The 26,744-nt window shown below is 56.5% G+C and overlaps 2 protein-coding genes and 1 long non-coding RNA gene across 8 annotated transcripts in view; all 3 read left to right on the top strand.

Moving 5' to 3' along the window:
- Positions 1 to 26,744, top strand: part of LOC148648484 (uncharacterized) — a 91,063-nt gene that overhangs the window by 34,741 nt on the left and 29,578 nt on the right. The window lies entirely within an intron of this gene.
- On the top strand, positions 107 to 10,171 carry ift56 (intraflagellar transport 56). Of its 2 annotated transcripts, XM_088606991.1 has the most exons (18): positions 109 to 273; positions 1,643 to 1,777; positions 2,529 to 2,621; positions 2,716 to 2,830; positions 3,073 to 3,122; positions 3,233 to 3,378; positions 4,069 to 4,240; positions 5,927 to 6,001; positions 6,665 to 6,767; positions 6,871 to 6,926; positions 7,041 to 7,094; positions 7,183 to 7,246; positions 7,792 to 7,880; positions 8,038 to 8,121; positions 8,523 to 8,592; positions 9,097 to 9,203; positions 9,285 to 9,418; positions 9,870 to 10,171. In XM_088606991.1, the coding sequence occupies exons 1-18, from the start codon at positions 271 to 273 to the stop codon at positions 9,979 to 9,981; spliced, it is 1,662 nt and encodes a 553-aa protein (XP_088463117.1). In that variant the 5' UTR covers positions 109 to 270; the 3' UTR covers positions 9,982 to 10,171. The 2 variants fall into 2 exon arrangements, with proteins under 2 accessions (XP_088463116.1, XP_088463117.1); XM_088606990.1 differs by having other exon boundaries at positions 107 to 273; positions 6,871 to 7,094.
- LOC148648490 (ubinuclein-2-like) lies at positions 11,171 to 26,688 on the top strand. 5 transcript variants are annotated; one of them, XM_088606927.1, is made up of 17 exons: positions 11,171 to 11,707; positions 13,292 to 13,393; positions 13,480 to 13,581; positions 13,764 to 13,895; positions 14,547 to 14,659; positions 14,764 to 15,244; positions 15,493 to 15,563; positions 17,126 to 17,255; positions 17,602 to 17,708; positions 18,907 to 19,017; positions 19,197 to 19,340; positions 19,430 to 19,480; positions 20,874 to 20,919; positions 21,004 to 22,425; positions 22,507 to 22,732; positions 23,253 to 23,321; positions 24,078 to 26,688. In XM_088606927.1, the coding sequence occupies exons 1-17, from the start codon at positions 11,450 to 11,452 to the stop codon at positions 24,122 to 24,124; spliced, it is 3,612 nt and encodes a 1,203-aa protein (XP_088463053.1). In that variant the 5' UTR covers positions 11,171 to 11,449; the 3' UTR covers positions 24,125 to 26,688. The 5 variants fall into 5 exon arrangements, with proteins under 5 accessions (XP_088463053.1, XP_088463054.1, XP_088463052.1 ...); XM_088606928.1 differs by having other exon boundaries at positions 13,289 to 13,393; positions 14,550 to 14,659; XM_088606926.1 differs by having other exon boundaries at positions 13,289 to 13,393.

Genomic DNA, 26,744 nt, shown 5'->3' with positions numbered 1-26,744 from the left:
GTAAAATTCGGGCCGAAGGCGGACCGCAGGTCGGAACCATACCGCCGCCCTTTGTTTCCCGCCGAGACCTGTTCCGGTTCCGGGAGCAGATCGAGGCGTTGCTAGGAGACGAGCGTGGCGACAATGGCTGTCAACACTAGCAGCCTGTTGTGATTCTGGGCGGTGCGAGTCGTCGGTCTGTCCCGGTCTCTGTCGTTCTTCCTCGTCCTCCTGCGTCTTTCCTGGTTCTGGGATCATCCCGGTTGCTCCCCTCGAAGCCGAGCCGCCGCCATGGTGAGTGAGTTTGGATAGAAAACCAGTGAAGAGAGGACTGGCGACTGGGGTACTCTGTGAAAACGGATCAAAACCGCAAGCTGGTGAATGTGCTTTACAATACGAGTAGTTGTAGCGGTTCGGGTGCCTGTGAGCCCAGAACACACTAGCAGCACAGCGCCGAGCCAGCTCCGGGGAGGCCCGCAGAGCCGGCCGGGCAGCGATTGTCAGCTCTGTTTCTGTGTTGAACAGATCTGTAGAGACCCAGTGGTGAGCTGCTGCCCCACTGCTCAGGCTTCTGTCATGCGCTTGTCTCTCCAGGGGGCGCTCTCTGGGGCTAACAGAGCACTGCGTTCCCTGTGTGATTGTGCACAGGTATATACTGTAACGCTCTCGGGTTCACGTGGGCGCCCGCACTGCTGCCACCCATGGGGACTCGAACCCAGGCCTCCGACATCACTCAACAGGGACCCAGTCAGTTGAGCTAAAGGGAAATATGCGTTACAATACAGTACACTACCTGCGGCTGATTGTACTCGGTGACATTGTGCGTCTGCTCTGTGTGACTGTACACAGTGACCTCCTGTGTGCTCTGTGTGACTGTACACAGTGACCTCCTGTGTGCTCTGTGTGACTGTACACAGTGACCTCCTGTGTGCTCTGTGTGACTGTACACAGTGACTTCCTCTGTGCTCTGTGTGACTGTACACAGTGACCTCCTGTGTGCTCTGTGTGACTGTACACAGTGACCTCCTGTGTGCTCTGTGTGACTGTGCACAGTGACTTCCTCTGTGTTCTGTGTGACTGTACACAGTGACTGTACACAGTGACCTCCTGTGTGCTTTGTGTGACTGTACATAGTGACCTCCTGTGTGCTCTGTGTGACTGCACACAGTGACCTCCTGTGTGCTCTGTGTGACTGTAAACAGTGACTTCCTCTGTGCACTGTGTGACTGTACACAGTGACCTCCTTTGTGCTCTGTGTGACTGTACACAGTGACTTCATTTGTGTGCTCTGTGTGACTGTACACAGTGACTTCCTTTGTGTGCTCTGTGTGACTGTAGACAGTGACGTCCTGTGTGCTCTGTGACCACAGTGACATCCTGTGTGCTCTGTGTGACTGTAAACAGTGACTTCCTCTGTGTGACTGTACACAGTGACCTCCTTTGTGCTCTGTGTGACTGTACACAGTGATTTCATTTGTGTGCTCTGTGTGACTGTACACAGTGACTTCCTTTGTGTGCTCTGTGTGACTGTAGACAGTGACGTCCTGTGTGCTCTGTGACTACACAGTGACGTCCTGTGTGCTCTGTGTCAATGTACACAGTGACGTCCTATGTGCTCTGTGTGACTGTACACAGTGACTTCCTCTGTCTGCTCTGTGTTCAGATCCTGTCAAGAGTGAAGCCAGCGGTCGGGGGGGAGGTGCCGGCCAGTGACAAGAAGAAAAGGGAGAAAAAGCTGCCCAAACTGGAGGAGTTCCTGGAGCCCAGAGATTATCTGGGGGCCATGACCTTACTGGAGGTAAACCCCATTGACAGACACACAGTGTGGTATTGATGCTGTACTGACACAGTGCTGTACAGACCCAGTACTGACACACAGTGCTGTACTGACCCTGTACTCACACACAGTGCTGTACTGACCCTGTACTGACACACAGTGCTGTACTGACCCTGTACTGACACACATTGTGGTACTGACCCTGTACTGACACACAGTTTGGTATTGACGCTGTACTGACACACAGTGCTGTACTGACCCTGTACTGACACACAGTGCTGTATTGACCCTGTACTGACACACAGTGCTGTACTGACCCTGTACTGACACACAGTGCTGTATTGACCCTGTACTGACACACAGTGCTGTATTGACCCTGTACTGACACACAGTGCTGTACTGACCCTGTACTGACACACAGTGCTGTACTGACCCTGTACTGACACACATTGTGGTACTGACCCTGTACTGACACACAGTTTGGTATTGACGCTGTACTGACACACAGTGCTGTACTGACCCTGTACTGACACACAGTGCTGTATTGACCCTGTACTGACACACAGTGCTGTACTGACCCTGTACTGACACACAGTGCTGTATTGACCCTGTACTGACACACAGTGCTGTATTGACCCTGTACTGACACACAGTGCTGTATTGACCCTGTACTGACACACAGTGCTATATTGACCCTGTACTGACACACAGTGCTGTACTGACCCTGTACTGACACACAGTGCGGTACTGACCCTGTTCTGACTCTCTGCAGTTCCAGCGCAGTGTGGGCCAGCAGGAGGAGGACAGCGACCTGTGGGTGGGCTACTGCGCCTTTCACCTTGGAGACTACCGGAGAGCCATGGAGGTGAGCCGGGGCTGGCAGGAGTCTGTGGTCTTCTGGTGTGTGTCAGTGTTTTCTGTGGCTTCAGTGCTCACTGACAGCGTGTGTGTGTCCACAGGAGTACCGCTCCCTGACGCAGCGGGATGGCTGCTCCCCAGATGTCTGGGTGAACCTGGCCTGTACCTACTTCTTCCTGGGAATGTACGCAGAGGCCGAGGAGGCTGCTCTAAAGGGTGAGAGCACGTGCCCGTTACACAACTCCTCTCCCTCTGAGACTCACAGCAATAAGTTCCTGCCCGTCTCTGCCTCTGGCTCACAGCAGTGTGAGTGTACAGTACTGCAACTACCTTGTGTCTCTGTGTCCCCGCTGTCTGCTTCTTCCACCTCTTCTTCGGGCTGTCTTGTTCAGCCTCAGTGCTGTGGAGGTTCATTCATGCCCAGTTCGGACTTCAAACTCTTTCTTTTTCTCTCACAGCTCCTAAGAGCCAGCTGCAGAACCGCCTGCTGTTTCACCTGGCTCATAAGGTCAGAAACCACAGACCCGTCACCGCCCCTCTCTTTCTCCCCGTCTCCCCCTTCTCTCCCCCACTCTCGTCTTTCATCCTTTCTCACCCCGCTGCGCTCTCTCTCTCCAGTTCAACGACGAGAAGAAGCTGATGGGTTTCCACCAGAACCTGCAGGATGTGACAGAGGACCAGCTCAGCCTGGCCTCTATCCACTACATGAGGTCCCACTACCAGGAGGCCATCGACATCTACAAGCGCATCCTGCTGGAGAACAGGTACTGCACGCCGAGGCCGAGCCTGTAATTCATCAGTCAGGCCAATACAGCTCCTCCAACTTGCATTTAATACACTGAGACATCCTGAGACACTGAGACACCGTCCCCCTGAGAGTGACACACCGAGACACTGAGACACCGTCCCCCTGAGAGTGACACACCGAGACACTGACACACTGAGACATCCTCCCCCTGAGAGTGACACACCGAGACACTGAGACACCGTCCCCCTGAGAGTGACACACCGAGACACTGACACACTGAGACATCCTCCCCCTGAGAGTGACACACCGAGACACTGAGACACCGTCCCCCTGAGAGTGACACACCGAGACACTGACACACTGAGACATCCTCACCCTGAGAGTGACACACCGAGACACTGAGAGTGATATACGCGGAAATTACTGTAGACCAAGACCCATTGATATGAACGCACCCCAACACCTTTGATGAGCACTGAGACCCTGACACTAATGCTGAGACACACTGGGGTTCTGCAACAGGGGGGTGTATAGCTATATAATCCTGTGTTTTTACTATTTTGTCACAGCATGTGTATAATATTTTATGTGTGTTATATTGCAGTATATATATTGTGTAATTAAAAGATTAGTTAATTATACCATGTACCCACCAACTGAATATCATATTTTGTTGGTGCCCTTTGTGTGCTGTGTATATTTGCAGGGAGTTCCTGGCGCTCAATGTCTATGTGGCCCTGTGCTACTATAAGCTAGACTATTATGACGTATCTCAGGAGGTGCTGGCTGTCTACCTGCAGAGCTTCTCTGACAGCACTATCGCCCTCAACCTGAAGGCCTGTAACCACTTCAGACTGTACAACGGCAAAGCTGCTGAGGTACAGCACTACTGCACACTGACACACAGGCTCACACTGTAGCCACTTCACACTGTACAGCAACACTGCTGAGGTACAGCACGATTGCACACTGACACACTGACTCACACTGTACAGCAACACTGCTGAGGTACAGCACTGCTGCACACTGACACACAGGCTCACACTGTAGCCACTTCACACTGTACAGCAACACTGCTGAGGTACAGCACGATTGCACACTGACACACTGACTCACACTGTACAGCAACACTGCTGAGGTACAGCACTGCTGCACACTGACACACAGGCTCACACTGTAGCCACTTCACACTGTACAGCAACACTGCTGAGGTACAGCACGATTGCACACTGACACACTGACTCACACTGTACAGCAACACTGCTGAGGTACAGCACTGCTGCACACTGACACACTGACTCACACTGTACAGCAACACTGCTGAGGTACAGCACTACTGCACACTGACACACAGACTCACACTGTACAGCAACACTGCTGAGGTACAGCACTGCTGCACACTGACACACTGACTCACACTGTACAGCAACACTGCTGAGGTACAGCACTGCTGCACACTGACACACTGACTCACACTGTACAGCAACACTGCTGAGGTACAGCACTACTGCACACTGACACACAGACTCACACTGTACAGCAACACTGCTGAGGTACAGCACTACTGCACACTGACACACTGACTCACACTGTACAGCAACACTGCTGAGGTACAGCACTGCTGCACACTGACACACTGACTCACACTGTACAGCAACACTGCTGAGGTACAGCACTACTGCACACTGACACTGACTCACACTGTACAGCAACACTGCTGAGGTACAGCACTGCTGCACACTGACACACTGACTCACACTGTACAGCAACACTGCTGAGGTACAGCACCGCTGCACACTGACACACTGACTCACACTGTACAGCAACACTGCTGAGGTACAGCACTACTGCACACTGACACACTGACTCACACTGTACAGCAACACTGCTGAGGTACAGCACTGCTGCACACTGACACACTGACTCACACTGTACAGCAACACTGCTGAGGTACAGCACTACTGCACACTGACACACTGACTCACACTGTACAGCAACACTGCTGAGGTACAGCACTGCTGCACACTGACACACTGACTCACACTGTACAGCAGCACTGCTGAGGTACAGCACTACTGCACACTGACACACAGACTCACACTGTACAGCAACACTGCTGAGGTACAGCACTGCTGCACACTGACACACAGACTCACAGTGTAGCCACTTCACACTGTACAGCAACACTGCTGAGGTACAGCACCGCTGCACACTGACACACTGACTCACACTGTACAGCAACACTGCTGAGGTACAGCACTACTGCACACTGACACTGACTCACACTGTACAGCAACACTGCTGAGGTACAGCACTGCTGCACACTGACACACTGACTCACACTGTAGCCTCTTCACACTGTACAGCAACACTGCTGAGGTACAGCACTACTGCACACTGACACACTGACTCACACTGTACAGCAACACTGCTGAGGTACAGCACTGCTGCACACTGACACACTGACTCACAGTGTAGCCACTTCACACTGTAGCCTAGGCTGCTGTGGGTTCTGGTCACTGACGCTGCCTCTCCTACTCTGACTGTATCTCTCTGTCTCTCAGGCAGAGCTGAAGAACCTGATTGATATCTCCTCCAGCTCCTTCGAGTTTGCCAAGGAGCTCATCAGACACAACCTGGTGAGGCTGGACCTCTTTCCACTGGACTGGGGGTCTATACTGGACTGGGCTGTTTTGGAGTAGATTGACTAAACTGGACTGGGTCTGACTCACGCAGTATTGGGCAGTATTGTATTGATGGTATGGACTGGGCAGCAGGCAGGGTACCTGCAGGAGTGAGGCTCTGCCAACCGGCCACCTCCTCAGCACTGGTGCTCCCGAGCTCTGGGCGCCTCTTACCGTGGAAATTGTGTTGGACAGCCAGCTCTTGTGGACTTAACTTTTTAAAATGTAAGATTTTGGGATCATTAGCCCAGTGCAAATGTGTCCTGTACAGTATAGTAATAATCGTCTTGGAGAGGAACGGCTGCTGAGTCCCTGGTGAGAGAAATCATGCTGATAATGGACGTGATGATCAGTGTTACAAAACGGTGTGGTTTCATGTCCATCGGAGAGCTGCTTCTCAGTGGAGTAAAGATCTGTCCCTGTTGAGTTCATCTGCTCGTTGCCAGAACTGAGGAATGAACATCAGAGAACGGTTCAGTTGTTAAAAATAGTCCAGTTACTCTCTGTGGTTTTTGCTTGAGATGGTGATCTGTCTGCAGACGAGACAGGGAGATTCTGCAGCCCAGCTGCCAGGCAGTAGGTGGCGCTGTTCTGCTTTAACCTCTCTCTCTACGGCAGGTGGTGTTTCGGGGAGGGGAGGGGGCTCTGCAGGTGTTGCCCCCCCTGATTGACGTCATTCCTGAGGCTCGACTCAACCTGGTCATTTACTACCTCCGCCAGGGTGAGGCGCTGTGTATCTGTCTCCCTGCCTGTAATTTATTACTGAGTGTCAGTGCCAGTGCGCAGAGGTTAGAGGTGTATTAACGCACTGTCCTTTGTCTCAGATGATGTCCAGGAGGCCTTCAACCTGATTAAAGATCTTGAACCGACCACTCCTCAGGTACAGTCTTCTGATGTTCCCTCTGCAGGAACTGCTCACCTCTCCATCTCCCTTTATTCCTCTAACTCTTCGTTGGCGTGCAGGAGTGTGTGTATTAACCCCTCTCTCTCTCAGGAGTATATACTGAAGGGGGTTGTGAATGCAGCGCTGGGACAGGAGATGGGGTCGGTGAGTAACAGAACAAATAAGCTGATATCCAGATACACACAGACAAAAGCAAAGTCAGTTTCTATCAACAACTTTCTCTCTCTCTTAGCGGGACCATCTGAAGATTGCACAACAGTTCTTCCAGTTGGTAGGAGGGTCAGCTAGTGAGTGTGGTGAGTCCAACACCTTCTCTCTCTCAGTGCAGTGTCAGTGTACAGTAGTGTGCAGGAGGAGTGTGTGTATTAACCCCTCTCTCTCTCTCAGTGCAGTGTCAGTGTACAGTAGTGTGCAGGAGGAGTGTGTGTATTAACCCCTCTCTCTCTCTCAGTGCAGTGTCAGTGTACAGTAGTGTGCAGGAGGAGTGTGTGTATTAACCCCTCTCTCTCTCTCAGTGCAGTGTCAGTGTACAGTAGTGAGCAGGAGGAGTGTGTGTATTCACCCCTCTCTCTCAGTGCAGTGTCAGTGTACAGTAGTGTGCAGGAGGAGTGTGTGTATTAACCCCTCTCTCTCTCAGTGCAGTGTCAGTGTACAGTAGTGTGCAGGAGGAGTGTGTGTATTAACCCCTCTCTCTCAGTGCAGTGTCAGTGTACAGTAGTGTGCAGGAGGAGTGTGTGTATTAACCCCTCTCTCTCAGTGCAGGGTCAGTGTACAGTAGTGTGCAGTATTACAGTGGTGTGCAGTAGTGGGCAGTAATGTGTCTCTTTGATGTTTCCTGCAGACACGATTCCAGGGAGACAGTGTATGGCCTCATGTTTCTTTCTGCTCAGACAGTTTGAAGATGTTCTCATCTACCTTAACTCTGTCAAGGTTGGTCCCAGTAACAGTGACAATGGGGTACGGCTCAGGGAGAGTGGGGTACAGCTCAGCGGCTGTTCCCCAGTGGGAAACGCTGTCTGTGTGTGCGGTACAGTACGTGGGGCAGCAGGTGAGTCTGCTCTCACTGTGCCTCTTCTTCTCTGCCCAGAGCTATTTCTACAATGATGACACCTTCAACTTCAACTACGCCCAGGCCAAGGCTGCCGTGGGCAACTACAGGGAGGCGGAGGAGGTGAGGCGCCCCGACGGTACCCCAGTCTCCAGCGCGTGGGCAGGGGCGACGCCAGGGCTGGGCAGTCAGGAGTGTGCTGTGTGTTCAGGTGTTCCTGGGCACTCAGGGGTGTTCTGTTCTGGCTGTGTGTTCAGGTGTTCCTGGGCACTCAGGAGTGTTCTGTTCTGTGTGTTCAGGTGTTCCTGGGCACTCAGGGGTGTTCTGTTCTGTGTGTTCAAGTGTTCCTGGGCACTCAGGGGTGTGCTGTGCTGTGTGTTCAGGTGTTCCTGGGCGCTCAGGAGTGTGCTGTTCTGTGCTGTGTATTCAGGTGTTCCTGGGCACTCAGGAGTGTGCTGTTCTGTGCTGTGTATTCAGGTGTTCCTGGGCACTCAAGAGTGTGCTGTTCTGTGCTGTGTGTTCAGGTGTTCCTGCTGATCCAGAATGAGAAGATCAAGCGTGACTACACCTACCTGAGCTGGCTGGCACGCTGCTGTGAGTCACTCACTGTGGTGATGAACACTGACCTGTACACTCTGACCTGAACACCGTACTGTACACACCACAGCACTGCACAAACTGACCTAAATACTGAACTGTACACACTGCACTGCACACACTGAACTGAGCACAATCTTCCTGCAAACTCACTGTCTCAGTGTCTGCTGCACACACTGAACACTGTACTCTCTGCACACTCACTGCTGCGTACACTGAACAATGTACTCCCTGCACACTCACTGCTGCACACTGTACTCCCTGCACACTCACTGCTGTGCACACTGAACACTGTACTCCCTGCACGCTCACTGCTGTGCACACTGAACACTGTACTCCCTTCACACACTGCTGTGCACACTGAACACTGTACTTCCTGCACACTCACTGCTGCGCACACTGAACACTGTACTCCCTTCACACACTGCTGTGCACACTGAAAACTGTACTTCCCGCACACTCTCTGTCTCAGAGTGTCTCACTGTGGCTGTATTTGTTCAGATATCATGAACCAGAAGGCTCGGCTGGCCTGGGAGCTGTATCTTAAGATGGAGACCTCATCCGAGTCCTTCAGCCTGCTGCAGCTCATCGCAAACGACTGCTACAAGGTGCCGCCTCTGCCTCTTGACTTCTGTGTGTCTCCCTGCCGGCCTCTCCCTCCCCTCATGCTTTCTGTTCCTCTCTCTCAGATGGGTCAGTTCTACTACTCGGCGAAGGCATTCGATGTCCTGGAGAGGCTGGATCCCAGCCCCGAGTACTGGGAGGGGAAGAGAGGTGCCTGTGTGGGCATCTTCCAGCTCATCCTGGCAGGCAGGGAGCCCAGGTGTGTCTGTCTGAGCATCCGTCTGTGTGTGACTCTGATCTCTGTGATTCTGACCTGTGTGTGTGACTCTGATGTCTGTGTGTGTGACTCTGATGTCTGTGTGTGTGTGTGAGACTCTGATGTCTGTGTGTGTGAGACTCTGATGTCTGTGTGTGTGAGACTCTGATGTCTGTGTGTGTGAGACTCTGATGTCTGTGTGTGTGAGACTCTGATATCTGTGTATTTGTGACTCTGACCTGTGTGTGTGACTCTGAGCTGTGTGTTTGACGCTGATCGCTGTGTGTGTGTGACTCTGATCTCTGTGTGTGTGACTTTGACCTGTGTGTGTGACTCTGATGTCTGTCTGTGGGACTCTGAACTGTGTGTGGGACTCTGAACTGTGTGTGGGACTCTGAGCTGTGTGTGGGACTCTGAGCTGTGTGTGGGACTCTGAGCTGTGTGTGTGTTTTAGGGAGACCCTGAGGGAAGTGCTGCCCTTGCTGAGGAACACGGGGAACCCCCAGGTGGAGTACATCATCAGGGCCCTAAGAAAATGGGCGAAAGACAACAGAGTCTCACTGTAACTCCCTACTGCAGGGGCACACAGCAACACACAGCCAGTGTGTCAGTCCTGATTGTATATACCTGCTCTCATGTTATACAGTAGATAGTGCTCTTTTGTTTTATACAAAACTCTTTTGATTCATAGTTATCTCATATATTTTACACTTCTGTACATATGATCTGTAATTAAAGAACAGTTTTGAATGAAAATTGTGTTGTTACCGTACTGTTCCAATGGGATCGGGTTTCATCATCATCATCACTCCTGTAGAGCAGCTGAACAGACACTCAGTCTGTAACAACACATCTGCACCTCTGTGTCCTGTGTCAGGGTGACAGTGGGGTTACAGACAGAGACTGGACACTGGAGCTGGAGAGAGGATAGAGTCACCCAGAACCCCCCACTGACACCCTTCATCATTATCATCACCACTCTCCTTATTCATAGTGAAATAACTCAATGCAGGGTCGTGGTGTTCTGGAGTGTACCCTGGTATTCTGTACAGAGGCAGAAGATACTGAGAGGGACTGGGCAAACGCACAGCAGATACTCTAGAGACACAGTCTGCCCTTGGAGTGTGAAGAGGATGAGACACTGGAGCAGCTGGTGACACCCCTCCCAACTCCTAAACACAGAGTGTGGACATGCAGACTCCACACAGAGGGTGCTGAATTCTGTGTCAAACCCAGGAACCAATCATCACATTTTCCTCTTAATGTAGCAGTTTATTTGCCTTTGGTTTCCCTTTTCCCCAGTGGGCTTTTGGATTTGAGCCGGGTCTTTCTCTTTCGCGGTGGGAAAGTCCAGGCGTGCAGTACGTGAGGCTCAGCCGCCGCCTGCCCGTGGCGTCTCTGCCGACTCCGGGGGCGGTGTAAACAATGGACTTCCGTTCGGGGTGTAATTACTGTCATGTCACAAAAATGTTATCCGTCAGCATTTCATGTGCGGGCAGAAAACTGTGCTGCCTGAGCGCCCATTTTGGCTCACAGACTCGTTTGTCCATTTACACTCAGAGCCTCGCGTTGAGCACCAATGGCGTCAGATTCAGCCCTGCAAGGCCAAGCCTCCCGCTGCTCCTCTATTGTCGACATCGCGGCTGTGGAGGCGGGGTTACACCGGCTTCCCGAGGTTTGATTGGACGGAGCCTCAGAAGAAGGGCTGTGACCCGGCCGTGGCCACGCCTCCCTCCGGCGCCGCGGCCCCGCGCAGGCGCAGTGAGCTCCCTCCTGAGAGCGGTGTGTATTTACCCCGAATCCAAGATGGCTTCCCTGAGTCTTCCCGGATCGTAAGCGAGCGAACCAGAAACGCCGAAGCGCTACTTTTTGTACTTCACAAGCCTCGCAGAGCCCCTCAGCCTGAGCAGGAAGGGAGAGAGCCACCCGCCCCCGAAAGCAGGGCACGACTCTCAGCTCCTCCCGGACGGTGCGCGGTTGCACAGCCGAGCCGCAGCGCAGCTCGCCGGCGGCCGGGCAGCGAGGTGAGGCGCCATGGCCGAGCCCAGGAAGGTCCCCTTCGTCACCCTCTCCTCGCCGGAGCCCAGGAAGCGGCGGCGGGAGGACGAGGCCGGCAGCCCCGGGGACTTGCAGCCCGGCGGCGGGGGAGCCGGGGTGCTGCTGGCCAAGGACAGCGGGGAGGTGGCGGCGGAGCGGCGAGGCATCACCGTGCGGCTGAACCTGCGGCTGTCCGAGCCCAGCGACCAAGCCTCGGCCGAGTTCAACTACTGCGAGCTGCTGCAGGCCCTGCAGGTGAGGCGCCCGTGTGGCTGGGCGGTCCGGTCCGGTCAGAGCCCCAGATCACGGCGGCGGGATCCACTCCGGGTCTTTCCGGCTGCCGGCCTGCGTGGTGTTATTTTACTTGTCCTCCTGCAGGATTAGATAAAATACAGATTTCTGTTCCTGCCATCTGCTGCAATATGGAAGATCTCCAGCTTCTGTTCTGAGCACTAGAGTTAATACATTTGTCTGGTGCTGTTTATACAGCTGTGATCTAGTGTCTCTCACACTGGTGCGGTCTGTGTACAGGGGTGATCTAGTGTCTCAAACTGTTGCGGTCTGTGTACAGCTGTGATCTAGTGTCTCACACTGGTGCGGTCTGTGCACAGGGGTGATCTAGTGTCTCACACTGGTGCGGTCTGTGCACAGGGGTGATCTAGTGTCTCACACTGGTGCGGTCTGTGCACAGGGGTGATCTAGTGTCTCACACTGGTGCGGTCTGTGTACAGCTGTGATCTAGTGTCTAACACTGGTGCAGTCTGTGCACAGGGGTGATCTAGTGTCTCTCACAGTGGTGCGGTCTGTGTACAGCTGTGATCTAGTGTCTCACACTGGTGCGGTCTGTGTACAGCTGTGATCTAGTGTCTCACACTGGTGCGGTCTGTGTACAGCTGTGATCTAGTGTCTCACACTGGTGCGGTCTGTGTACAGGGGTGATCTAGTGTCTCTTACACTGGTGCGGTCTGTGCACAGGGGTGATCTAGTGTCTCTCACACTGGTGCGGTCTGTGTACAGGGGTGATCTAGTGTCTCTTACACTGGTGCGGTCTGTGTACATTGGTGATCTAGTGTCTCACGCTGGTGCGGTCTGTGTACATTGGTGGTCTAGTGTCTCTCACGCTGGTGAGGTCTGTGTACAGGGGTGATCTAGTGTCTCACACTGGTGCGGTCTGTGTACAGCTGTGATCTAGTGTCTCAAACTGTTGCGGTCTGTGCACAGGGGTGATCTAGTGTCTCTCACGCTGGTGAGGTCGGTGTACGGGGGTGATCTAGTGTCTCTCACGCTGGTGAGGTCGGTGTACGGGGTGATCTAGTGTCTCTCACGCTGGTGAGGTCGGTGTACGGGGTGATCTAGTGTCTCTCACGCTGGTGAGGTCGGTGTACGGGGTGATCTAGTGTCTCTCACGCTGGTGAGGTCGGTGTACGGGGTGATCTAGTGTCTCTCACGCTGGTGAGGTCGGTGTACGGGGTGATCTAGTGTCTCACGCTGGTGAGGTCGGTGTACGGGGTGATCTAGTGTCTCACGCTGGTGAGGTCGGTGTATGGGGTGATCTAGTGTCTCACGCTGGTGAGGTCGGTGTACGGGGTGATCTAGTGTCTCTCACGCTGGTGAGGTCGGTGTACGGGGTGATCTAGTGTCTCACGCTGGTGAGGTCGGTGTACGGGGTGATCTAGTGTCTCACGCTGGTGAGGTCGGTGTACGGGGTGATCTAGTGTCTCTCACGCTGGTGAGGTCGGTGTACGGGGTGATCTAGTGTCTCTCACGCTGGTGAGGTCGGTGTACGGGGTGATCTAGTGTCTGTGCTCTTGCACGCTTTCTCTCTTTTTGGTGAAGAAGTCCTCAGAGTCTGCCCCCTTTGACCCCAGCGACCCCTTCGGCGACGATGAGAAGGAGCGACGGGAAGTGGAGGCCCTGGCGAGGAAGTTCGAGTCCAAATATGTGAGTCTGGGTCCTGTGTGCTGCCAGGGGGGGGTCTCGCGGGGGCTGCGAGTCTGACGCTGTCTGCGTGTCTCCCTGTCTGTCAGGGCGGCGCAGGGAAGAAGAGGAGAAAAGACAGACTGCAGGACCTGATCGATATCGGCTTCGGGTACGACGAGACTGACCCATTCATCGACAACTCCGAGGCTGTGAGTATCCTCTCCTCTCGCTCTCTCTCTCCGAGCCGAGTGTCCTGTCTCTGTCTCTGTCTCTGTCTCTGTCTCTGTCTCTGTCTCTGTCTCTGTCTCTGAGAGTGTCCCTCAGTAACCTCCTCTCTGTCTCTCTCTCACAGCTGAGAGTGTCCCTCAGTAACCTTCTCTCTGTGTTTCAGTATGATGAGCTGGTTCCAGCCTCCTTGACCACCAAGCTGGGGGGCTTCTACATCAATACCGGCACCCTGCAGTTCAGACAGGCCTCTGAGTCTGAGGGAGAGGAGGGTGAGAGGAAGAGCAAGCATTATAGAGTGAGTTTACAAAATCTCTACCCTGCACACGCTGTACTGAGGAAGAGCAGTGTGAGTCTACAGCACTGACACTACACCCTGCACACGCTGTACTGAGGAAGAGGAGTGTGAGTCTACACTGACACTACACCCTGCACATGCTGTACTGAGGAAGAGCAGTGTGAGTCTACACTGACACTACACTCTGCACACGCTGTACTCCTGAGGAAGAGCAGTGTGAGTCTACACTGACACTACACCCTGCACGCTGTACTCCTGAGGAAGAGCAGTGTGAGTCTACACTGACACTACACCCTGCACACGCTGTACTGAGGAAGAGCAGTGTGAGTCTACACTGACACTACACGCTGCACACGCTGTACTGAGGAAGAGCAGTGTGAGTCTACACTGACACTACACCCTGCACACGCTGTACTGAGGAAGAGCAGTGTGAGTCTACACTGACACTACACCCTGCACACGCTGTACTGAGGAAGAGCAGTGTGAGTCTACACTGACACTACACCCTGCACACGCTGTACTGAGGAAGAGCAGTGTGAGTCTACACTGACACTACACCCTGCACACGCTGTACTGAGGAAGAGCAGTGTGAGTCTACAGGTTAAGTTGCCTCTTTTCCATTTCTCACTGTGTCTTGTGCTGCTTTGTCAGAAGATGAAGGACGGTGAGGACCGAGCGATGAAGAAGAGAAAGAGGAAGGATGAGGGCAGCAGCCTGGAGAAAGAGAAGAAGCCAAGAAAGAACAGAGTACCCAAACAGCCAGGGTGAGCCCTGCCTTCACGCGCACGCACACGCAGACGCACGCGCACTGCCCCCTGCCTGCGCCCACGCACACACACACACTGACTGACCGCTCTCTCCTGTGCAGTGTGTCGGCCCTGAACGCTCACCGACCGGACAAGAAGAAGAGGAAGAAGCTGATGAAGGACTCTCTGTCCCTGGCGGCCATGCTGCGCCGCTTCACGCGCGAGAAGGAGGAGATGCGCAAGAAGCAGGCGCTGTCGGGCGCCGCGCTGCCCCCCCCGCAGGCCCGGCCCGTGCCGCCGCCGCCCCCCCCCAGCGCTGCGCCCGCCGCTGCAGCTGAACTGGCGCCCGACCCCGCCGTCATGTCCCTGCTGGGCTCGGCCACCGACGGCGACATGCTGCAGGACCTGCTGGCGGACCTGGACTTCGACCGCCTGCTGGACGCGTCCCCGACCCGCAGCCCCGAGGAGAACGGCGCGCTCCCGGGGGCGGCGGCCAAGGGGGGGCCCCTGGGCCCCAGGCAGGGTGCAGGGCTGCTGTCGCCCCCCCCGCTCCCCGAGGGCTTGCCCGCGCCCCTCCTGAAGCGCATCGAGGACCTGCGAGCGGTCAGTGCCCGTCGCACACTTCCCCCGCCACTCTTGGTATAGAGCAGGGCAGCAGGCAGAGCCCGGGCCTGCGGGCGCCGCTGCTGCCCTGTAGAGACAGACAGGTGGAGAGGAGAGGGACAGGTAGAGAGCAGAGCAGAGAGGGACAGACAGGTCAGTGCTCCTGGTCAGCTGGCGGGGGTGTCAGGCGGACTGTGTACCCGCTGAGCTGTGTCCTGCCCCGTGCTGACGCCTCTCTGTCTCCCCAGGCGTCTCGGCAGTTCGATGAGGAGGGCAGGAAGAAGTTCTTCACTCTGGACATGAACAACATCCTCCTGGAGTGAGTTTCTCTGATTCAGTCTTTTTCTCAGGCTAAGACACACACACACACACACACACACACACACTTCTGCACACTCTCTGTGCAGTGTCAGTGTACAGTAGTGTGCAGGAGGAGTGTGTGTATTAACCCCTCTCTCTCTCAGTACAGTGTCAGTGTACAGTAGTGTGCAGGAGGAGTGTGTGTATTAACCCCCCTCTCTCTCAGTGCAGTGTCAGTGTACAGTAGTGTGCAGGAGGAGTGTGTGTATTAACCCCTCTCTCTCAGTGCAGTGTCAGTGTACAGTAGTGTGCAGGAGGAGTGTGTGTATTAACCCCTCTCTCTCTCAGTGCAGTGTCAGTGTACAGTAGTGTGCAGGAGGAGTGTGTGTATTAACCCCTCTCTCTCTCAGTGCAGTGTCAGTGTACAGTAGTGTGCAGGAGGAGTGTGTGTATTAACCCCTCTCTCTCTCAGTGCAGTGTCAGTGTACAGTAGTGTGCAGGAGGAGTGTGTGTATTAACCCCTCTCTCTCTCAGTGCAGTGTCAGTGTACAGTAGTGTGCAGGAAGAGTGTGTGTATTAACCCCTCTCTCTCTCAGTGCAGTGCCAGTGTACAGTAGTGTGCAGGAGGAGTGTGTGTATTAACCCCTCTCTCTCAGTGCAGTGTCAGTGTACAGTAGTGTGCAGGAGGAGTGTGTGTATTAACTCCTCTCTCTCTCAGTGCAGTGTCAGTGTACAGTAGTGTGCAGGAGGAGTGTGTGTATTAACCCCTCTCTCTCTCAGTGCAGTGTCAGTGTACAGTAGTGTGCAGGAGGAGTGTGTGTATTAACCCCTCTCTCTCTCAGTGCAGTGTCAGTGTACAGTAGTGTGCAGGAGGAGTGTGTGTATTAACCCCTCTCTCTCTCAGTGCAGTGTCAGTGTACAGTAGTGTGCAGGAGGAGTGTGTGTATTAACCCCTCTCTCTCTCAGTGCAGTGTCAGTGTACAGTAGTGTGCAGGAAGAGTGTGTGTATTAACCCCTCTCTCTCTCAGTGCAGTGCCAGTGTACAGTAGTGTGCAGGAGGAGTGTGTGTATTAACCCCTCTCTCTCAGTGCAGTGTCAGTGTACAGTAGTGTGCAGGAGGAGTGTGTGTATTAACTCCTCTCTCTCTCAGTGCAGTGTCAGTGTACAGTAGTGTGCAGGAGGAGTGTGTGTATGAACCCCCCTCTCTCTTGGTGTCAGTGTACAGTAGTGTGCAGGAGGAGTGTGTGTATTAACCCCTCTCTCTCTCTCAGTGCAGTGTCAGTGTACAGTAGTGTGCAGGAGGAGTGTGTGTATTAACCCCTCTCTCTCTCTCAGTGCAGTGTCAGTGTACAGTAGTGTGCAGGAGGAGTGTGTGTATTAACCCCTCTCTCTCAGTGCAGTGTCAGTGTACAGTAGTGTACAGGAGGAGTGTGTGTATTAACCCCTCTCTCTCAGTGCAGTGTCAGTGTACAGTAGTGTGCAGGAGGAGTGTGTGTATTAACCCCTCTCTCAGTGCAGTGTCAGTGTACAGTAGTGTGCAGGAGGAGTGTGTGTATTAACCCCCCTCTCTCTGTCTCTCAGTATTGAGCTGCAGGTGCAGGAACAGTCTCTGGAGGTCAGAGCTGCAGTTTACTCTCACCTGGAGGCCTTTGTTCCCTGCAACAAGGAAGCTCTGCTGAAAAGGTTGAAGAAACTCAACCTTAACATACAGGTAAAGATTGCTGCAGATTGTTGTCTTGTCTCCCTGTCTCTGTGCTCTCTGTCTTCATCAGAACTGCTCTGATTGTGTCATTGTCTTCTCAGTGGGGGCTCACTAGTGTCCTGTCTGTCTCTCTCTCTCTCTGTGGGGGCTCGCTGGTGTCCTGTGTCTGTCTCTCTCTCTCTCTCAGTGGGGGCTCGCTGGTGTCCTGTGTCTGTCTCTCTCTCTCAGTGGGGCTCACTGGTGTCCTGTCTGTCTCTCTCTCTCTCTCTCGGCGGGGGCTCGCTGGTGTCCTGTGTCTGTCTGTCTCTCTCTCTCAGTGGGGCTCACTGGTGTCCTGTCTGTCTCTCTCTGTCAGGATGACAGGCTGAGGAACCCTCTGATGAAGCTCAAGCTGGCTGTGTGCAGTGTGATGCCGGACCAGATTGCTCGCTACAACATGGACTGCCAGGCCCGGGCGGCCAAGTACGCAGCTGCACCGGCTCAGTGTGTGTGTGTGTGTGTGTGTGTGTGTGTGTGTGTGTGAGCGCCCCTCGGCCGTGTCGGGGTGCCTGTGTGTGTGTGAGCGCCCCTCAGTGATGTCGGGGTGCCTGTGTGTCTGTGTGTGAGCGCCCCTCGGCTATGTCGGGGTGTCTGTGTGTGAGCGCCCCTCGGCTGTGTCGGGGTGCCTGTGTGTGTGTGAGCGCCCCTCAGTGATGTCGGGGTGCCTGTGTGTGTGTGAGCGCCCCTCAGTGATGTCGGGGTGCCTGTGTGTGTGTGAGCGCCCCTCAGTGATGTCGGGGTGCCTGTGTGTGTGTGAGCGCCCCTCAGTGATGTCGGGGTGCCTGTGTGTGTGTGAGCGCCCCTCAGTGATGTCGGGGTGCCTGTGTGTGTGAGCGCCCCTCAGTGATGTCGGGGTGCCTGTGTGTGTGTGAGCGCCCCTCAGTGATGTCGGGGTGCCTGTGTGTGTGTGAGCGCCCCTCGGCCGAGTCGGGGTGCCTGTGTGTGTGTGAGCGCCCCTCAGTGATGTCGGGGTGCCTGTGTGTGTGTGAGCGACCCTCAGTGATGTCGGGGTGCCTGTGTGTGTGTGAGCGCCCCTCGGCCGCGTCGGGGTGCCTGTGTGTGTGTGAGCGCCCCTCGGCCGTGTCGAGGTGCCAGTGTGTGTGTGAGCGCCCCTCAGTGATGTCGGGGTGCCTGTGTGTGTGTGTGAGCGCCCCTCGGCCGTGTCGGGGTGCCAGTGTGTGTGTGAGCGCCCCTCGGCCGTGTCGGGGTGCCAGTGTGTGTGTGAGCGCCCCTCGGCCGTGTCGGGGTGCCAGTGTGTGTGTGAGCGCCCCTCAGTGATGTCGGGGTGCCTGTGTGTGTGTGAGCGCCCCTTAGTGATGTCGGGGTGCCTGTGTCTGTGTGTGAGCGCCCCTCAGTGATGTCGGGGTGCCAGTGTGTGTGTGAGCGCCCCTCAGTGATGTCGGGGTGCCAGTGTGTGTGTGAGCGCCCCTCAGTGATGTCGGGGTGCCTGTGTCTGTGTGTGAGCGCCCCTTAGTGATGTCGGGGTGCCTGTGTCTGTGTGTGAGCGCCCCTCAGTGATGTCGGGGTGCCTGTGTTTGTGTGAGCGCCCCTCAGTGATGTCGGGGTGCCTGTGTGTGTGTGAGCGCCCCTCAGTGATGTCGGGGTGCCTGTGTCGCTGCAGGCAGCAGGGCGAGGAGGGAGACCGGAACGGCTCTGAGGAAGAGGATGAGGAGAAGCCAGGCCGGAGGGTCATGGGGCCGCGCAAGAAGTTCGTCTGGGACGAGCGGCTCAGGTGGGCGGCGGCGTGCCGGCGAGCAGCTGCAGGCCGTGTCGTCGCGGTGTGAGCCTTCTGTTGTCTTTCTCCAGTGTGTCGAATGCAGTGGCCTTGCCTCGGTGTTGCCCCGGCTGCCTCGGTGTTGCCCCTGCGCTGCAGTGTTGCCGCCTGGTGACCGTGGCTCTGCTGTGTTGCAGGGCGCTGCTGTGTAACCTGGTCCGGGTGAAGCTGGGCTGCTATGAGCTGGAGTCGCAGTGCGCCCTGTCTGTGGAGGACTACCTCAAGGCCTTCATGGAGACCGAGGTCAAGCCCCTCTGGCCCAAGGGCTGGATGCAGGCCAGGTCAGTCCAGCGGTCCACAGGCCGGTAGCCCCAGGCCGAGATCCTCTGGAGCCCGTCTGCTCCTTCACCCTCTCGTCTCTCTTTGTCAGGATGCTGTTCAAGGAGAGCCGCACTGTGCACAGTCATCTGACAGGAAACCCGTGAGTTCACACTCCTGCACACTGACACTAGGTGACGCACTCTCTGTGCTCTCACTCTCCCCCTGCTGCCCTCTCTCTCACTCTCTCTCTCACTCTCTCCCCCTGCTGCCCTCTCTCACTCTCTCCCCCTGCTGCCCTCTCTCACTCTCTCTGTGCTCTCACTCTCTCTCACTCTCCCCCTGCTGCCCTCTCTCACTCTCACTCTCTCTCTCTCACTCTCCCCCTGCTGCCCTCTCTCAATTCAATTCAATTTCAATTCAAGGTTCTTTATTAGCATGACTGATGGGTACAATCAGTGTTGCCAAAGCCAATAAAAATAATGAAATTAACATGAAACAAAACAAAAAAATAAAAGTAAAATAAAATAAAATCTACAGACATATTACAGAAATTTGCAACAATGACATATCATCAAATATTTACATCTACTGTAGGCAGCTGGAGCATTATTGGGAGACAGGCTCACTGTTCCTCAGGCTGTGACAGGAGATCACATACTGGGCTGCCAGATCAACTGAGTTCCCTCCTCCCTCTCCCAGTAGGATTGGGACCCATTTTGATTCTGGCAGGTGTGGGAACTCTGGGATGAGATTTCTGAATTTCGGGAAGAATGTTTCTCTAATCCCAGAGTATCTGTGACAGTGCAGTAGGAAGTGCACCTCTGTCTCTATTTCTCCCCGCTGGCAGTGGGAGCACAGCCTGTCCTCTCTGGACAGACAGGTCTGCCTGTGTCCAGTGTCTCTGGCCAGGCTGTGGTCACTGAGCCTGTCCTCTCTGGACAGCCAGGTCTGCCTGTGTCCAGTGTCTCTGGCCAGGCTGTGGTCACTGAGCCTGTCCTCTCTGGACAGCCAGGTCTGCCTGTGTCCAGTGTCTCTGGCCAGGCTGTGGTCACTGAGCCTGTCCTCTCTGGACAGCCAGGTCTGCCTTTGTCACCCAGTTTCTATGGCCAGGCTGTGGTCACTGAGCCTGTCCTCTCTGGGCAGTCAGGTCTGTCTGTGTCCAGTGTCTCTGGCCAGGTTGTGGTCACTGAGCCTGTACTTCGTCAGAGTCTGTTTCTTTTTGCTGTTTCTTATCTTGGTCAAATATTCGGCTAGTGTGTATTGTCTGTTTAGGGTTCTGTAGCATTCCAGTTTGTTGTTTGTGTGTGTGTGTCCCAGTGTGTGAGATGTTGCTGTTTGATCTGTGCTGTGATGTGCTTGGGTCTGAGTTGTGGTGCTCTAGCAGTGCTGTCCTGAGACTGGCTGGTGTCGGTGTGGCTCAGGACCAGCTGGCTCAGGGGGCTCTGTTTTGGGCTCTCTCTCTCTCCCCCTGCTGCCCCCTCTCTCTCTCTCACTCTCTCCCCGATGCTCTCCTGCTGATCCGCTGTCTCTTGTGTCCTCTCCCTGTCCCGTAGAGCCAAGAAGAAGATTGTCCCGGTGGCCAAGTCCAAGTCCCCGCGGGTGAGTGTCCTGTCCATCCGGCTGCCTGGCCGTCCAGCGCTGTGGGGCGCCGGCACTGACCTGCCCCTCCCCCTCTCTCTGCAGGAGGGAGCCTGGGTCCCCCGCCCGTCGCAGACCGGCCCTCTGGCCGCTGGCCCAGTCCCCGCCCCCTCGGGGCGCCAGGGGGGCACCCCCCAGCCGAGCGGCGCCCCGCGGAGGCAGCCCTCGCCGCCCGAGACGATCTGCCTGGACGACTCCCTGGACGAGGCCCTGGCTGCCCCCTCGCTTGACTCCATCTCTCAGGCCCTGGCTCTGCTCAGCAGCGCCGCCAAGGGGCTGGTGCAGAACGACAGCCCCCCCTCCTCGCCGCCGCTGCCCCCCGCCAAGAAGCCCCCGGCCCCCGCCGCCCCCCAGCTCCCCGCCCAGCTCAAGAAGGAGCCCCCGTCTCCCCCCGGCCCCACCGCTGCCCCCCCCTCTGCCTCCCGGCCGCTGCTGCACGGGCTGTCGGGGTCCGTGGGCGGCGGGAGCCGGAACGAGGGGTTCCCGCTGGCCAAGGCCCCGCCGCCCCCCGCGGGGCCCGCCCAGGCGCCGCGGCAGACGCACGTGCCCTCCCACTCGCACCCTCACGCCGGCCGGGCCACCCCCACCGGCGCCTCGCCCTCCGCGGGCGCCAAGCCGCCAGCGCACCCCCCAGCCGCCGCGCAGAAGCCCCGCCCGCCCCCCACCGCCTCCCCGCTCGTGCCCCCCACCGGGGCGCAGAGCAAGCCCTACGCGCCCGTGGCCAAGGCCGGGCCAGGGCCCCCGCTGGCCATGAAGGGGAGCCACGCCGCGGTGCCGTTCTCGGGCAGGACGGCGCCCCTGGGCGGCTCGGGGACCCCCAAGACCCCGCAGCAGCAGCAGCAGCACCCGCAGACTGCGAGGTCTCCCCACGCGCACCCCAAGAGCTCCCCCTCGCCCTCCCTCGCCCACCCCGCCGCCAAGCCGCCACACCACCAGCCCAACTTCGTCACTCCCATGCAGGCCACGCTCACCAAGTCCTCCCACAGCACCCCCCCCATCATCAAGCTCACCAACGCCCCGCCCCCCCGGCCCCCCCGGCCGCCCGCCCCCCGGCTGCCGGCCAGCCCCGCTGGCTCCTACGCCCCCAAGCCCAGCTTCCGCCCCCCCTACGCGGTTCAGGGGGCGCCGGTGAAGTCCGCGCAGTCCAGCTTTGGCCTGGTGGGGTGCAAGCCGGCCCCCCAGGGCCCCAGTAGCAGCAGTAGCCCCGCCCCGTCGGTGACACGCCCCGCCCCGCCCCCATCTTCTAGCCCCGCCCCTTCGTCCACACGCCCCACCCCCTCGCCCGCGCGCCCTGCCCCGTCCCCCGCCTCCAGCCCCGCCCCCTCGCCTTCGGTCAATCACCGACGCTCCTGCCCCTCCCCGGCCCAGAGGTCAGCGGGGGTCGCGGGGATCGCGGGGTCGGCGGCTAAACCCGTGGTGAGCCGGACCGTCGCCACGCCTCCGGCCACACAACAGACACTAACTCAGGTGAGGAGCGCGGGTGTCTCGGCGATTGGGCAAGGTCCGGGGGGCAGGGCAGGCTCGGTGACCGTCTCTCTCTCCCCTCAGGTGACCTCAGGGGGGGGTCTGCTAGCCACACCCTCCTCGCTGCCACTGATGTCCCCGGGCCTGGGCGCCACGCAGGGGGGCGCGCTGGGGGCGTTCGGCATGTTGGGAGGGCTGGTGCCCGTCTCCCTCCCCTTCCAGTTTCCCCTGCTGAACTTCACCCACTCCGCCACAGGGGGCGCCACTGCCAGCACAGCTAGCGCCAGCTCAGGGTACAGCCTGGCACAGAGTAAGTGTTCAGGGCCCGGAGAACCCCGGGCCAGGACCCTGTGTGCCTGCTTGTGTACATCCTTCTGCACTCCAGAGTGTCTCTCTGCGGGCTCTTCCCCGTGTGCGTGTCTGTGCGTGTCTGCAGGCTCTTCCCCGTGTGCGTGTCTGTGCGTGTCCGCGGGCTCTTCCCCGTGTGCGTGTCTGTGCGTGTCCGCGGGCTCTTCCCCGTGTGCGTGTCTGTGCGTGTCTGCGGGCTCTTCCCCGTGTGCGTGTCTGCGGGCTCTTACCTGTGCGTTGCAATGTTGCTGTGTCTTCACTGTGCTGTGTTGCAGTGTAGCTATGTGTTGCTGTGTTGCAGTCTCCTCTCTGTGATAGTCTGTCTCATGTTTCTCTTTTCTCTTTCGTCTGCTGTTCTTCCATCTTCACTTGTCCTCCACACCTGTTTCTGTTCCTTTCCATCTGTTGCTCCTCCTCTCTCCCTCGATCGCTCTCTCTCCATCCCTCTCTCTCTCCATCCCTCTCTCTCCCTCTCTCTCCAGATCTGTTAAAGAGTCTGCAGTCTGGTCCGCAGGTTCCTCTCCCTCCTCACTTACAGCACGCTTTCTCAGGTAACGCCAGCTGCCGCCTGCTGCTGCTCCTTCTCACTGACGCCCGTGTGTCTGTGTTCAACTCTCCTGTCTGTCCACTGTCCTGCTCGCCTGCCTGTCCCCAAGCAAGCACCGCTGAGCGCACAGCACACAGCTCAGCACACACACACACACAACAACACACCCTGCACACACCACACCCCAGATCCCACAGCACACAGCGCACAGCACACAGCTCAGCACACACACACACACAACAACACACAGCACACCCTGCACACACCACAGCGCACGCACCCTGCACAGCAGACACACCCCAAATCCCACACCCCACAGCACACAGCACCCCCCCACACACACAACAACACACCCTGCACACCCCAAATCCCACAGCACACAGCTCAGCACACACACACACAACAACACACCCCACACCCCACACCCCACAGCACCCCCCACACACACACAGCAGACACACCCCACACCCCACACCCCACAGCACACAGTGCACATGCTCCGCACAGCATCCCCCCTGCACGCAACACTCCCCACACACACAACACACCCTGCACACACCACAGCGCACAGCACACGCACCCTACAGCACACAGCGCACAGTGCACATGCTCCACACAGCACACACACTCCAGCGCATGTGCGCTGACACACACACACACACACACACACACACACACACACACACACACACACACACACACACACACACACACACTCTGGGGTCCTGGTGTTCTGGCTGAGTCTCCGTGTCTCTTTCAGACTCCAGCCAAAGCCAGGGGGGAGAGGTGAAGAGGAAGTCTCATTGACCAGTCAGCATATGGAGACAGAGGCAGGACCACCCTCTGGGAGGAGCCAGAGTGCCCTGGACCAATCGGGACCGAGGAGGACGGGCTTGGGCTGGCTCAGTGTGACTGCGGATCACAACGAACGGATGAATCATGATATTATCGTTAATATTATTATTGAGGATCACAGAGTGATTTTGTTGAACTGTTAGGTTATTTTTATTTTTGTCAATGTTTACATGGACTAGACCCCGATCACTGTGCAGATTAGGAGGGCAGGTGCTGTGTCCATGGAGTCAAGAGTAGTCTGGTCTCAGGGATGTAGGACAGACAGGGGGCACTGTCTGCGCTGGGCTCAGGGCTGTGGGACAGACAGGGGGTGCTGTCTGGTCTGTCTGCGCTGGGCTCAGGGCTGTGGGACAGACAGGGGGTGCTGTCTGGTCTGTCTGCGCTGGGCTCAGGGCTGTGGGACAGACAGGGGGTGCTGTCTGGTCTGTCTGCGCTGGGCTCAGGGCTGTGGGACAGACAGGGGGTGCTGTCTGGTCTGTCTGCGCTGGGCTCAGGGCTGTGGGACAGATGGGGCACAGGGCTGTCTGACTGTCCAGCGGGCTGCGCTGGTCTCTGTGCTGAGAGGAAGTATGACACTCGTGCAGCTGGATGCTGCCATCCCTGTCTACCTCTGTCCTCTGTCCCCCTGGGTTAGGGTTAGTGTGAGTATGTCAGAGTGACCGCCTGGACACAGCTGGCCTGCGGAATTGACCGGAGGCCTGCTGTCAACTGCGCCCTCCCTGGTCCGGCTCCCTGGTTCTGGCCCCGTTCCGAAGATCAGGAGTAAGGGGGCCCAGGTGAGGCAGGGGGGTGTGGGTCTGCTGTTCCAGCCTAGACAGGACTGAATCGGGACAGGCTGTCCCCCTCAGCACTCAGTGTGGGGTAGTCCCTGCTGTCCCCCCCAGGACTGGGAATGTGGGGGTCTCCCCGCTGTCCCCCCCAGGACTGAGTGTGGGGGTTTCCTGTGTCCCCCCTGTCCCTCCAGGACTAGGAGTGTGGGGGTGTCCCCACTGTCCTCCCAGGACTGGGAGTGTCCCATGTCCCTGCTATGGGAATGGGAGGACTCCCAGAGCCAGGGTTTTGGATCGCCCTGCCTTCCCAATGTGCCCCAGGCCTCTTCAGGGTTGTGGGGGACCCCCAGGGCTGGAGACTGGGGATCCGTCTGGCTCTCAGCCTCACCCAAGTCTTGCTGATCCGGTCTTCCCGCACGTGTCTCCTGGCCACCCGGAGCAATGGGAATGAGGGAGCCGGGCAGAGCCGGGGGCTGCTCTGCTGCTGTTCCTGCCCTGACCACAAGAGGGTCCCACAGCTCCAGAGAACTGGCACAACATTGGCCAGGCGCCTGGGACAAATGCGATCATTCGGTAACGAGGAATTGGCTCAGCTCTTTTGTGGTCTTGGCAAGATGAATCGAAAATATTTATGATTGGAGTATAGACCTCAATATGTGATCATATTTATTAAGAGCTGACTTCTGAAAGAAAAGCATCTTAACTAGCGCCCAGGGCCTCTCTCGCTACCTGGCCATCCTCTGTGGAGCTGCAGGCTGGAGTGCCCCTGCCCCTGCCCCGCCCCGTGTGCACAGTGCACTAGTCTCCCTGACGGGCGTCCTGGTGGCCTCCACTCTGACTGCTGTTACTACTCTGACTGTTATTGCAGTTTGTAGCTATAACTGTTCTGTACGGTATTTTTAAAAATAAATATCTAGGGATAGGAGTCCGATGAATCACGGAGCTGCTGCCACATCAGTCTGCTGTTTGTGTGCGAGAGGCTGGAGTGTGTCGTCGGTGTGCGAGAGGCTGGAGTGTGTCGTCGGTGTGCGAGAGGGCTCCCGGACAGGTCAGATCCAGCCCAGGTTTTGCCACCGGCCGCAGGAATTGTGGCTTCTGATTGGGCGGGGGAGGAGCTGGCGTGGATTGCTGCGGAGCGGGAGTCTGGCAGCCTGGAGAACAGTGTGCGCGGTCGGGCAGTGGGGTGTCCCTGGTCCCGGGGCTGGGGGACCACGCTGCCCAGGGAAACGACCTCCTGCGTCTCCGGGTCAGTTGTGACGTCGGGGTCCGGTGCTGGGCTGGCCTTCACACTCCACAGGGAGCCTCGAACCCGGGTTCCTCCGTCATTCAGATTAACTGGATTTCGTTAAACAACTCTACACACAGAACAAGGCCTTAGTTCGTAGACATCAGTACAAACTATGCAGAAAAAAATGTTATGTAGCTTGAATTTTTGTTTTACTGTGTCTTTGAGTTTCAGTCTGTCGGTGCATGTTTGTGAGTGTGGCTGTGAGTCTGTCAGTGTCTGGGAGTTGCTCTCGGTGTGAGAGTTTGTGTGAGTGATTCCAAGTGTCAAGAGAGTCACTCTGTGAGCGAATCTGTTTTCTGTCTCTGTCTTCAGGCTGATTCCCAAAGATCAGTCAGTCTGGTGGGGGGGCTGGGGAGGAGCTTTGTGTGAAGATTGAAACCTGAAAAGTTTTAATTTCTTTCCAGTTGGTTGTTTTTTTAGATTTATTTTGGTTTCTTAATAAAAATGGCTCAAATATGTTACCGTGTCCAAATTGTCTTTTAACAAGCATGTGCAGAGAGAGGGTTAAGCAGTT

Source organism: Lepisosteus platostomus, chromosome 14 (genome assembly GCF_059453375.1).
Source record: "Lepisosteus platostomus isolate fLepPlt1 chromosome 14, fLepPlt1.hap1, whole genome shotgun sequence".
Taxonomy (NCBI): Eukaryota; Metazoa; Chordata; class Actinopteri; order Semionotiformes; family Lepisosteidae; genus Lepisosteus; species Lepisosteus platostomus.
Note: the sequence above shows the minus strand (reverse complement) of the source record. Positions and strands in the feature narration are given on the sequence as shown.